General features: G+C 32.0%; 1 protein-coding gene across 1 annotated transcript; it reads right to left on the bottom strand.

Moving 5' to 3' along the window:
- Positions 1 to 678: 678 nt before the first annotated feature.
- LOC139848180 (putative FBD-associated F-box protein At3g12840) lies at positions 679 to 4,832 on the bottom strand. Its single transcript, XM_071837907.1, has 6 exons — positions 4,763 to 4,832; positions 4,284 to 4,341; positions 2,087 to 2,287; positions 1,461 to 1,517; positions 1,242 to 1,388; positions 679 to 1,153 (listed from the first exon to the last, which is right to left on the bottom strand). The coding sequence occupies exons 2-6, from the start codon at positions 4,323 to 4,325 to the stop codon at positions 881 to 883; spliced, it is 720 nt and encodes a 239-aa protein (XP_071694008.1). The 5' UTR covers positions 4,326 to 4,341; positions 4,763 to 4,832; the 3' UTR covers positions 679 to 880.
- Between the last annotated feature and the right edge of the window lie 9,265 nt (positions 4,833 to 14,097).

Genomic DNA, 14,097 nt, shown 5'->3' with positions numbered 1-14,097 from the left:
GTCTTTAAGTTTATGATTTTAATATTAGTTTGAACCGATTAACCATTTGTCAATTTTACAATAACTTTTGTGCCCCATATGACTCGAATTTCTGGATCTGCCACTTTTGTATTTATTTTTTTAGGTTTAGTAGTTGTTACTGGGTTATTGGTTTTCTATATGTTTAATAGTAGTAGTAGTAATTTTAGGGCAAATGAGCTGGACGGGTGTATCTGTTTTATGACTTCATCAGTGTTCGAAGGTGAAGTATCGTTATATATGATCAAATTATAAAGAATTGATCAAAGGTTGTTGTGTATTCGTTCTATTAAGTTTTGTAGTTATTACTGCATTGTTGATTCTGTATCTATTTGTTTTTTCGGTAATTAGTAATTGAAGAGTGAAATATTGTGTTCTTGTTAGTTTTGTGTGTTTGTTCACATAAACTCTAAATCGATGATGATTGTAATGACTTCTCCTTTATGGTTTGGAAAATCACAACTTTTACTATTTATATAGCATGTTATCATGAAATCTTTTAGAGTATACATAACCTAACCCCCGACCTGACTATAAAACATAATTATCTATTTGATTTTCTCAATTTCACTCATCACCGTTGTTCAACATGTCTTATGGTAAAACCATAGATGATGATAACTTGTGTACATCAATATTTATCTATTTGGTTAACTCACATTACCTTGCCAATTCTCACATTCGTGACATAAGTTTAATAGATACAATTAAACATGTCAAAACAAGTAGCTATATGTTCAACGTTGACACATGCTAGCACACACTCACCCGTTATACACGTACCCCTACACTTTTTTAATGATTATATATGATGGTTGTTGGATATGGCTTCAACAAAAGATGCTAAGTTATGAAAGGAGAATTAAACTATGACCAACTCCACACCTTTAGGCATTGTAAATTCTATTAAGCCCTCGGCAGAATATTGAAAAGCTTCCTCATACATCGAGGGCCTTGTAACTATGATCGTAACTTTCTTCAGTGAGACAACGGTTTCTATGATGTATGCAGCAAGTTCAAAGTCAGATTTTCGACCCTTGTAGTTCTTGATTTTAAAAATCTTGAGGTGTTTATGGGGATTAATGGTAGCACCCCTTGCTTTCTTCATACTTATGATTGGTGAATCCCACCTTGACTGCACAAAAGATTCACACTGGTCAAAATGTTTAACATACAGTGGTAATTAAGGTTATGGTTAGATTAACTCGAAATTGTGTGCGTACCTTTATAGAAAAAGACACCAAATTTGGGCATGCATTCATTAGGGAAGCCAAATATACAAGACTATCATCATCTCTGTTTTCACCAACAGCAATTTTCAATTTCTTCAGATTTGGTAACATGGGAACAGAGTCATGTATTAAACATCCCTGCAAAAACAGATCAAACATTTCCATCAATTAAGTAAGGTTTCGTTCATTATTTAAAGATGAGCTACTAACCTCGGTTTGCTCCACCCGTAAGGAAAGAGACTGCAGGGACAAAGCACAAGATGAAATCTGGACGAACACATTATTAATATTCATCCGACCCGAATGAAGGTAAAGTTCATTCAGTTTAGGAAGATGAGCCAGACGTAAATCTACGAAAGGAAGGTAACCACCGAATTTGAAGGTGAACGACACAAGGTCAATATCAGATAAATAGAGGGATCTAACATCAAGATTATACATTATTTTTAGGTGTTTTAAGTTAGGAGGAGATTGTCCATCAACATGAACACGAGACAGGTATTTCAACTCATGGACCGATATCATCTCAAGACGCGGATAATTTTTTAAAATTGCCTCAAAAACTCTATCTGTCACATTAACCCCTTCAGTATAAGTTGTTTTAGATACGGCAGCACCACGGGAAAACCGGGAACATCTCTTGACAGAAAATCATAACCTCTAAATCTTGAAGATCTTAAATCTAGTACAAGAAACTCAACTTTCTTATTTAGTGAAAATTCGATGCAATCATCAATAACATGTTGATAATTGCGCTTGAAAGCATAAGGGACTCGAAAACGGATCCGAAAGCAACTGAGGGTCGGTTTATTGTAGCTTCGGATGACTGAATTTACCTGATTGATGAACTTTTCTTTTTCCGGATCACCATCAAAGTTTAATAGCCCTAAATTATGCCATAAGTTTCGCCATCTTCTAGCCAGAATGCTAGTGGTCACCGCATCCTTGATAGGCATTAGAGACAGTATCACAGCGAGTACATCATCCGACATTTGGCTTATATAATCATCAAAATTTGGTCTTTCATGACTTCCCGCCTTCACAAAAGAAACCCATTAATTACTAACATAACATATAATATATATATATATATATATATATATATATATATATATATATATATATATATATATATATATATATTACTAACATAACATATATATTATATATAGTGGTAGGATCAAGAGGGAAGTAACCATTCGGGGGGAAGCGGGGGGAAGCAAAAACTTTTTTTTTTTTTCGTTTTTTGAAAAAAAATTTGTTCACAAACATTATAGATGAGATGAAAATATGAACATTTAGTAGAGACACTTTGTGATAAATGTTTTTATTTTGGCGGGAAAACGCTCGAAGAAGTAATATATAACAATTATCGTGTTTTTCGAGCGTATTTTGAGGTTTTAGCTATTGGGGTTTAGATATTAGGGTTTAGATATTAGGGTTTATAGGGTTTAGATATTAGGGTTTAGAAATTTAGGGTTTAGGGTTTAGATTTAGGGTTTAGATTTAGGATTTAGATTGAGTTTTTAACACGAACGGTTTAGAGTTTAGGGTGTAGGGTTTAGGGTTTAGATTGAGTTTAGGGTTTATGGAATAAACCCAAAACACCAAACCCTAAACCCTAAACCCTAAACTCTAAATCGGGCTAAATTTTACTTCACAAAACATGGAAAAAAAAACGTTCATATTCTTCACGAACAATATTATCTTGAATGTTATTTTTGTCGATCATTTTCCCGCCTAAATAATAACATTCATCACGAAGTGTCTCTTCTAAATGTTCATATTTTCGTGTGATCTTGATGCCGGAAAAAAAATTCAAAAAAAACCGAAAAAAAAAAAATTTTTGCTTCCCCCGATTGGTTACTTCCCCATTGATCCTGCCCCTATATATATATATATATATATATATATATATATATATATATATATATATATATATATATATATATATATATAGTGGTAGGATCAAGGGGGAAGTAACCAATCGGGGGGAGGCGTGGGGAAGCAAATTTTTTTTCTTTTCGTTTTTTGAAAAAACTTTGTTCACGAACATTATAGATTGGATGAAAATATGAACATTTAATAAAGACACTTTGTGATAAATGTTTTTATTTTGGCGGGAAAACGCTCGAAGAAGTAATATATAACAATTATCGTGTTTTTCGAGCGTATGTTGAGGTTTTAGATATTAGGATTTGGATATTAGGGTTTATAGGGTTTAGATATTAGGGTTTAGAAATTTAGGGTTTAGATTTAGGGTTTAGATTTAGGATTTAGATTGAGTTTTTAACACGAACGGTTTAGAGTTTAGGTTTAGGGTTTGGGGTTTTGGGTTTAGGGACTAAACCCAAAACACCAAACCCTAAACCCTAAACTCTAAATCGGGCTAAATTTTACTTCACAAAACATGGAAAAAAAAAAACGTTAACATTCTTCACGATCAATATTATCTTGAATGTTATCTATGTCGATCGCTTTCTCGCCTAAATAATAACATTCATCACAGAAGTGTCTTTTTTAAATGTTCATATTTTCGTGTGATCTTGATGCCTGAAAAAAAATTCCAAAAAAAACGAATTTTTTTTTTTTTACTTCCCGTCGATTAGTTACTTACCAATTGATCATGTGCCTATATATTATATTATTTATTATAAAATAATACTGTATTTAAATTTAATTTAATTTAATAGAATTATACGGAGTAACAATCATAGCAATCAATCAATAACACTCTTTTAATACTCCCTCCGTCCCAAATCTATTGTCCATTATTCCATTATGGGATGGGATGTCCCAAATTAATTGTCCAGATTCCTTTTCAACAAATCAAAAGAGGTTATTCTGGAGAGAGAAGATATATTATTGGTGGAGAATGAAGTTAATATGATTTCCTAAAACTGCTTGTTTTTTTTTTTTCTGGGGACAATAGATTTGGGACGGAGGGAGTATATGGAGTACCTAATACAAAGTTACAGGCAAAGTAAATATAAATTAGCAATGAATTTAGTACTATTAATTAAAGATTGAAACCTGCAGCTGAAGAGTAGTAAAAGAGCTCTGTATGCGGTCCATGATAAATATAAACAATCTACAGTATTGGGCCAAAGGACGGCGTCAGACTATGTTTTTTAAATGTTCAGATTCCAACAACTCACATTTGTATAGATGAATCAGAGACAGATTATCAGTCTATTTTCGACCAAATTAATCATATTTAAAAAAAAAATAACCTAATCGCCACTTATATCTATCTATTAAACAATTTCTGATACATAAATTAATGGTTCGGATAATGTTTTTTAAATGTGTAGATTCCAACAAGTCACGTTTGTATAGATGAATCATGAAATAGTGACGAATTATCTGCATATATTCAACCAATTTTAAAGTTCTTTTTATTATTGTAAAAAAAAATAACCTAATCGCCACTTATATATCCATTAAACAGTTTCTGATACATAAATTAATGGTTCAAAACTGTAAAATAGTGAGCGCCAAAAGAAGCTTACAGATCATCGAAGGCAGGGTGGTGTTGGTAGCGGTGAGAGAATATTTGCGCAAAGAATTGACTGCCCAGAGAAGAAGTCTAAAAAAACGGCAAGGGTGAAAAAATGGCCCTACCTTATTCCAGGCTTTGCTTATAGTGGCGTAACATAAGTATTGGGGTTTTTTTTTTTTTTTTTTTTATCGCCATGAAATCAAAATACTTTATTCCAGGCTTTGCTTATTTGGACCATGTCAATTTATCAACTGGACCGAGTGCCAATATAACTAGTCACATTTTAATAATTGGACATGACATCATATTTGATAAATTCAGCAAAATTATCTAAATCTTAAATGATGGTTTATACAATACATATCTTTGTTCGAATTTATTTAATGATAGTTTAGAAAAATAGGATTAAATGATGGCAAATTTATAATTTTAGATGGTGAAAGTATGGGCAGTGTCGATTTTAGATTGTGATAGTGACATAGTAAAATGATGATAATGATTGTGATTGTGATTGTGATTGTGATAGAAAATACAATAATGATTATCGTATAGCATATCGTTAATATTAGAGTAATTTCAATAAATAAAATAAGATCTTGAATATTAAAAAAGTTAGTAATTAAATAAAAATGGAATACGGAAAAATTAATAACAAAGGTATAAACAATCACTTATATCCACAAAATCGCTTTCACGACAATAAAATCGAGCAAATAGTTGTAGGCACGAGATATACGAGTATTCCATTTAGTTGCAGACTTACTATCACACGAGTTTAATCTCAGGCGAGTGTAATCTCAGGCAGTCAGTTGTCGTCGGCTTCCTCAAATATTCTCGACCATATAAGTCAATTATACACTTGCAAAAATTATTTAAGCAAACATATCTCGTTTTCTCAACCATTTTGTCGTTCCATAAATTAATTCCCGCACTTTCACGATCTCTATTAATAAAAAACATAGCTCGAAGTTTGGAATCAACTCGTTTCGTTGGCATCAAGATGGGATGGCCCGTTATGCATTCTTGGAGACTTTAATTCAACATGCTCATAAGAAGAAAGATTAAGAGAGGTCGTGTAGAAGGGTGTGTAACCGTTAACACCCTTGGAGATATATGATAACAAAGAGGCTGATAATCTTTATGAGATTTTGAGAATTACTTCAGTCAACGAGATGAAGGAGGACTTTTTTTGGGCCCTGAATCCCTCCAATGAGATCACAGAGGATGAGGTTATTTGGGTAGACTTATCAAGCATAAGGTTTTTATGTGGGTGATACGGTCAATAACAGAGTCATCAAAGTCAACAATGGAGTCAACGTAAAAGTCAACAGTGGAAGAACTGAACGATTGAAGAAGGCACCAAAATAGTACAATTTTTTTTTGTTCAAAAAAGCAAGAAAAAGGTACACTAATAAACAAGAAATTGGTACATTAAACCGTGTATCTATATTTTTTAAGGTGAAATATTGTTTTGAAATTTTCTAATTATAACTCAATGGTTGTCATTAACAAACAAATTTGTTTATTAAATAATGATACATTTGTGTTGGAGATATGGAGAACTTTAAACAATTAGAGGGAAGATTCCAGAAAACTCACACGAAGTTGTTAGGAAACTCACATGTAGCTTCAAGAAATTGTTTTTAGCTTACTCCTTAAACCATTCTATAAATAGACCCTCTTGTAACTCATTGTAAACACACCACAAATATTCAGTAAATACATTATCTAGTTAGTCCGTGGACTAAAGAAATCACAACGATTGCATATAACCACGTTATCTCTTGTGTCGATTTACATTTCTTGCATTTATAATCTTTCGTTCATTAAGTAGGTTAGTAATCTTGTAGAATTACTATCGGTGAGTGATCTTGTTGAATGTGTTGTTTTGGGTCCTAATATCCTTACAACTGGTATCAGAGCACAAGGTTTCGTTAAGGGAACGATGGCGGAAGACGGAAAGTTTAGAATCGACCGATTCGATGGGAGAGACTTTGGCTTTTGGAAGATGCAAATTGAAGATTACTTGTATCAAATGAAGCTACATCAACCTCTGTTAGAGACCAAGCCCGAAAGCATGAGCGATGCTGATTGGACGCTTTTGGATCGTCAAGCTTTGGGTGTGATTCGTCTTTCACTTGCTAAGAACATTGCTGTGATGACCCGTCCAAATCCATTTGGATGAATACATCATTCATTGATTTCATAGTGAGGTTTTGACCTCTATATGATACGTTTTGTAAACATTGCATTCTTTTGAAAAGGTACACCATAAATGAATATATAAATCCAAGGTTTTCGACGTCTGATGATTTCTACGTATAGACAATCATCGTATATAATAGTTTCTAACAATACATCCGTTGACAATACAGTCAAATAAGATACACGGTGATGATTTTGTGAATGCAAAGTTTTCTCGAATAAAGCATGTATGACTCCATGCACATAGCTTGTATAACGTATAAGCAAACAGCGGAAGACTTCTAGAAACCTGAGAATAAACATGCTTAAAAGTGTCAACACAAAGGTTGGTGAGTTCATAGTTTTAATATTGCTCATAATCTGTATATAAAGGTGGATCACAAGATTTCAGTTATTTCATCCAAAATGTTTATCAAAAGATTATACGAAATTGAGCACCCTGGTAACTAAACTTTAACGTCTATATAATAAGTACCCCTGTTTTAACATACATGCAACCAACATGTACAATACACGCAAACCAACGTGTACTAAACTCAAATAGCATACGTCTGTTTTATAGTTCAAGCTAGGGTTTCTATACCTGGAACAGACGGGGATGTCAAGCCCTATGGATCCATATACCACTATTCGCGCCCACCAGTTCTTATAACTGGCAGTTACTAGTCCCCAAAGCTAAGGGATTTTTGGTTCAAACTCGGTGTAGAATTTAGTATATACTTGTATCCATTGCGTTTAAAATAAAGTGCATGTATTCTCAGCCCAAATATATAGATTGCAAAAGCAATTAAAAAGGGAGCAAATGAAACTCACCTTAGCAGCACATAAGGTCATTCACCGAAATGTGACCGAAACTCGGAATGCAAAATAACCGTAGATCTCAACCTAGAGAACATATGTTTGTCAATACATGTCTAACAAGCTAGGTCAGGTCATAGTGTATCATAATCCTAATGCTCGAGACCGACATGCAAAAGTTAACAAAAGTCATCTCAAAAGTCAACCTGACCCAATATGATCTTTAAATCTATACATGTTTATTAACATAATATAAGTCTTGACAATTGAACGAATTTATAGTTTATCAAACTAAAAATATTATTTATTTTAGGAGCTATATTATATTTGAATTATCATGACAATCGAACATATTTTATTATTTCACATAGTTTTTCCAATACTTGTAAAATTAGATTATAGTGTTCATAAAGCTTTAAAACCTGATAAGACAGTCAATTTTGACAATTGTTTACCAAAACGAGACATGCCTTATATAGAAATTCATTTACTCGATTAGTAATATCTAAAAATCCAATTTATCAATCTCATAGACAAGTTGTTTAAATATTAATTTACAATTTCAAACTATATTTCAATTAACGTCAAACATAATTCAGTTGACCATATCTTTTAATTCGTTCATCGAAATCACGCGATTTCTAAATGAAAAGTTAATAATTTTTCGTCAGCTTTCCAAAAAAATGCATATCATATACTTTATATCAGTAGCATATGTATCAAATTCGTGATTCATCATAAACTATCTAACGATAAAATTAAAGCATACAAGCATGCATAAACATATATACTCGAGCACTAGTCATGGATACACTATTAATATATAAAAGTTGAGATATGAATGCTCACGTATCAATATTGAGATTCAATATTGCAGGAAAGTATGTAGACGCAACGGAGATGAGAAACACTAGTTTGACTCACGAGCAATACCACCGAACAATACCCATAAGCTCCATAGCTATAACCCATAGTTTCCTTAGCTCTATTCCGCTCGAAAAACCCGTTTCGAAAATAATACGCTCATGACCTCGTTGTAGTATTTTATGTATAATACTAATAATAACGGTAACGATATCTGATAATACTAATACTAATAATAATAAGATTAATATTATTAATCTAAATAATAATAATAATAATAATAATAATAATAATAATAATAATAATAATAATAATAATAATAATAATAATAATAATAATACAGAGAGAATGAGATAAGAGTGTGTGTGCCTGCAACCAGAAATCGACGAGCTTTATAGACTTGTCCTGAAAATCAACCCCATGCGATCGCATGGGTTTCATGCCCATTTGCCATGCGATCGCATGGCCAGCTGGTATGCACCCAATATGTTTTGTTTCTTGTTTGTCGACATTTATTCACTGTAGCAAATAGTGTTTGCTGTAGCAAAGTCATTTTTACTGTAGCAAATAGTGTTTTACAGTAGCAAGTCGTTTTTACTGTAGCAAATAGTGTTTTACTTGTTCATCTTAAATGTTTTTGTTAACTTATCTAAATATCAATCGAATCAATAAACGAATGTTACTATCGTTTACTAAATAACTTGAAATTATATATATGTATATGTATATATCTTTATTTAATATACATAAATCAGTTTTTAAATACGCATTGCAAGTTATTTTTGAATACTTAATATTCCAACTTATTGTGTTGATAATGCTAAAAACGAACATATATTTCATAGCATTATCCTTCAAGAAAGACAAGCTTTTGGTTGCAATTGTTCTATTTACAAGTGATATTCGTTTAAATAATAAAAGGTGAAGACAAAAGACAGATTCGACGAATTGAAGATGCAAACGACCAAAAAGCTCAAAAGTACAAAGTACAATCCAATTGGTTCAATTTATTGATAAGAAACGTCTAAAAGTTACAAGAGTACGAGCCGCGAAACGCAAAGTACAAGATATTAAATTGTACGCAAGGACGTTCGAAAATCTGGAACCGGGACATGAACCAACTTTCAACGCGCGATGCAACGGAGCTAAAATGACAAGTCAACTATGCACATGAATATAATATAATATATAAATAATTCTTAAAATTATATATATATATATATATTATATTATATATTAAAAACCGTCGGCAAACTAGCAAACAAGGGAATGTGAGCTGTCCCAGGGGGCCATGCGATCGCATGGCCAGACAGTGTTAAATCCATGCGGTCGCATGGCACACTGTAGCGTGTCAGGTCCTATAAATTTCGTAGTTTCTGGCCGAATTTAACACACAATATATCAATCTCTCTCACTCTCAATATATATATATATATATATATATATATATATATATAATTTTAATTTTAATTTAAGATTAATAATAATAAGGTTATGGTAGCGAATGTTGTAAGTTTGTAAGTCGAAATTCTGTCTGTGTAACGATACGCTATTATTAATCATTGTAAGATATGTTCAACCTTTTTAAATTAATGTCTCGTAGCTAGGTTATTATTATGCTTATTTAAGCCGAAGTAATCGTGATGTTGGGCTAAATATTAAAGACGAGATAATTGGGTTTTGGACCATAATTGGGGTTTGGACAAAAGAACGACACTTGTGGAAATTAGACTGTGGGCTATTAATGGGCTTTATATTAACTAAACGATACCTCGTTAATTTAATATAAAGATTACAATTTGACGTATCTATATATAACCACATACGCTTAATCGGGTACGGTGGGCAGGATATCTATAAATACGAATTATCGTTCATTTTACCGGACACGGGGATGGATTAATAGTTAATGGACTCATTAAAATAGGGGTGGATTACATTCAAGGGTAATTGGTGTAATTGTTAACAAAGTAGTAAAACCTTGGATTACACGCAGTCGATAACCTGGTGTATTCATTAAACAAAATATTAAGAACTTGTTACAGTTCGAATCCCCAATTAGTTGGAATATTTGACTTCGGGTATAAGGATAATTTGACGAAGACTCTCGCACTTTATATTTATGACTGATGGACTATTATGGACAAAACCGTATGGACATATCGAATAATCTAGGACAAAGGACAATTAACCCATGGTAATAAACTAAAATCAACAAGTCGAACATGATGATTACGGAAGTTTAAATAAGCATAATTCCTTTATTTTATATCTTATCGCACTTTTAATTATCGTACTTTTATTTATCGTCATTTACTTTACGCTTTAAATTAAGTTATTTGTATATTTAATATTTTACATTAGGTTTTAATTGTGACTAAAGACATAAAATCGACAAACCGGTCATTAAACGGTAAAAACCCCCCTTTTATAATAATAATACTACTTATATATATATATATATATATATATATATATATATATATATATATATATATATATATATACAAATATAGTTTTAAAAATATAGCGTTAAACTTAGCTAGCTCCCTGCGGAACGAACCGGACTTACTAAAAACTACACTACTGTATGATTAGGTACACTGCCTATAGTGTTATAGCAAGGTTTAGGTATATCCACTCTAATAATAAATAAATAACTTGTGTAAAATTGTATCGTATTTAATAGTATTTCGCAATAAAAATATAACTATTTCATATACACCTCGCATAACATCAAGTATTTTTTGCGCCGCTGCCGGAGACTTCAACAACGCCGAAAGCGAAACGCTATAAAAAAATTAGTTTTAATATATTTTTGTAAAAATATAATATTTCTTATTTTGTAAAAATATTTTGTTAAATATACAAAATATAAAATCAAGAAAAAGAAAAATATATATCTATATTTTTAAGTTTTGTTAAATTTAAAAAGTTTATATTTCTTTTTATTGTGAAAAGTTATAAAAACTAATAAGTAAGTTTTTCTTATTTATAAGTTTTATATAAATATTTTACAAAAATATAAAACAGAAAAAAATATAATAATTAAGTATTCGGGCCCGACAATGTAGCAGCCCAACTAATCAGGCCTGGTAGCCGGAGTCATGCGATCGCATGATAATATAACCTGCACTCCATGCGATCGCATGGAGTGAGGTGACAGGTCTGAAACCTTTGACTGTCGATTAGGGTTAGAGTTTAATTATTATTATTATTATTAATTAATTAAGATTAGGGTTTAATTTAATATTAATTAATTTTAGTTTTATTTAATTTGTATTTTTTAAGTTTTAATTAGTTTTGTTAATATATAAAATTAATACTTTTATAAAATAATAATATAAAAATAATATTTTTATAAAAATAAGTAATTTTATTATTTTTTTATCTTTTTATAAATTGTATATTTTAATCATTTAATTCGTAATTTATATATTTATCATTCGTAACTAGTTTGTAACTTAGTATTTTGCCGTAGTAACTTTATATTTCTAGATTTGTAGGCTTTGCCGTAAAATCCCTTAAGTGTTTTTTCTATAGACTAAGATTTAGGTGCTTTAGAATTTTGCGACGCCGTTTTAAAATTTTAGTACTTTTTAAGTTATTGCCGTTTTGGATTTAGAATTCCTTTTAAGCTTTAATACCTTTAGACGTAAGTTTTAAATTTTATTTTTTAGACTTTTCAGTTTCGACGCTGCATTTTATTATTTTTCGACGCTTAATTTTTCGACCTTTTATTTTTCGACATTTTTCGACGCGCTCTTTTTCTTTCTTATTTCTCGACGCTCTAGTTTTTAGGACATAGAATTTTCTATTTCTTCTCTAAAATTTTAAAACGAAAAATTATTTTAAGCGGTTAAATTGATAGACATCCAAAATTTTCTGGTTCGTAGTAATAGTTGGATTTGTTAGTGGCGAGTTGTGGGCTTCCAATTTAAAGGGTCCTGGCTACCTGCTGCATCTATTGGCTATTCGAAACGTGGGCAAAATCAGAAAAGTCTATTAATTTGATAACTTATATAATTTTTATCTTTTATAACTAATAGGATATTCAGTGAATGCACCGAGCAAAACGTTCACCACCTTTCATACGTTCACCACCTGTAACTCGATCAAGACATTTAGCCAATATTGTCGCCGTTGATTTTTCTTTAGAATCGTCATCTAGTCGACCAAGTACTCCAATTCAAATTTCCGATAATCCATTTTTTGAACCCGACCTCACAATTGAGAATACGGAGGATATTCAGGGACAATTCAGAGATCCTGAACCACTAATCATTCCTCCTGAACCACAAATCACTCATCCAGAGATTGTCGAGGAAGAAACCATTAAGTCAGAATCCTCTAGTGATTCAGATTCGACAAACTCAATTATGGAAAATCTGGAACCTCTAAGTATGGAAGACCAAATGAGAGCTAAACGCACTGGCCAAGGTCACGCAATTACTCAACCAGACATTAATGAGCCAGATTATAAAATCAAAGGACAAATCCTACACATGGTAACAAATCAATGCCAATTTAGTGGTGCGCCGAAGGAAGATCCAAACGAACATCTTCGTACCTTTAATAGGATCTGTACTCTATTCAAAATCAGAGAAGTTGAGGATGAACAGATCTATCTCATGTTATTTCCCTGGACTTTAAAGGAAGAAGCCAAAGATTGGTTAGAATCGTTACCCGAAGGGGCGATTGATACATGGGATGTCTTAGTTGAAAAATTTCTTAAACAATTCTTTACGAAATCTAAAGCCGTGAGACTTCAAGGAGAAATTGTTACGTTCACACAAAAGCCAAATGAAACTCTATATGAGGCATGGACAAGATTTGGAAAATTATTGAGAGGATGTCCGCAACATGGTTTAGATACTTATCAAATAGTAAAAATATTCTACCAAGGATGCGACATCACTACACGAAAAGACATCGACATAGCATCTGGTGGTTCTATTATGAAGAAAACCGCAACTGAAGCTTACAAAATTATTGATAACACTGCCTCCCACTCACATGAGTGGCATCAAGAAAAAGATATCGTTAGATCATCTAAAGAGGCTAGAGCCGATTCTAGCCATGACTTTGATTCCATGTCTGCAAAGATAGATGCTTTCGAAAGACGAATGGAAAAGATGACTAAAGATATTCATGCTATACGAATTAGTTGTGAGCAGTGTGGAGGACCACATTTGACAAAAGATTATCTCAGTATTGAACAAATAATAGAACAAAGAGAGAATGTTTCATACATGAACCAAAGGCCTGGAAATAATTATCAGAATAATTATCAACCGCCAAGACCAAACTACAATCAAAATCAGAATTATAACTGAAATGTTCCATACAACAACCAACAAGGTCCTAGCAATCAGCAAGTATCCAACAATACTTACAACCAGCAAAGACCTATTTTTCCAAATAAACTACCACAAACCGATGATAAAAGGCCAAATTTAGAAGATATGATGTCGAAGC

The sequence above is a fragment of the Rutidosis leptorrhynchoides genome, chromosome 5, assembly GCF_046630445.1.
Source record: "Rutidosis leptorrhynchoides isolate AG116_Rl617_1_P2 chromosome 5, CSIRO_AGI_Rlap_v1, whole genome shotgun sequence".
NCBI classification, from domain to species: domain Eukaryota; kingdom Viridiplantae; phylum Streptophyta; class Magnoliopsida; order Asterales; family Asteraceae; genus Rutidosis; species Rutidosis leptorrhynchoides.
Note: the sequence above shows the minus strand (reverse complement) of the source record. Positions and strands in the feature narration are given on the sequence as shown.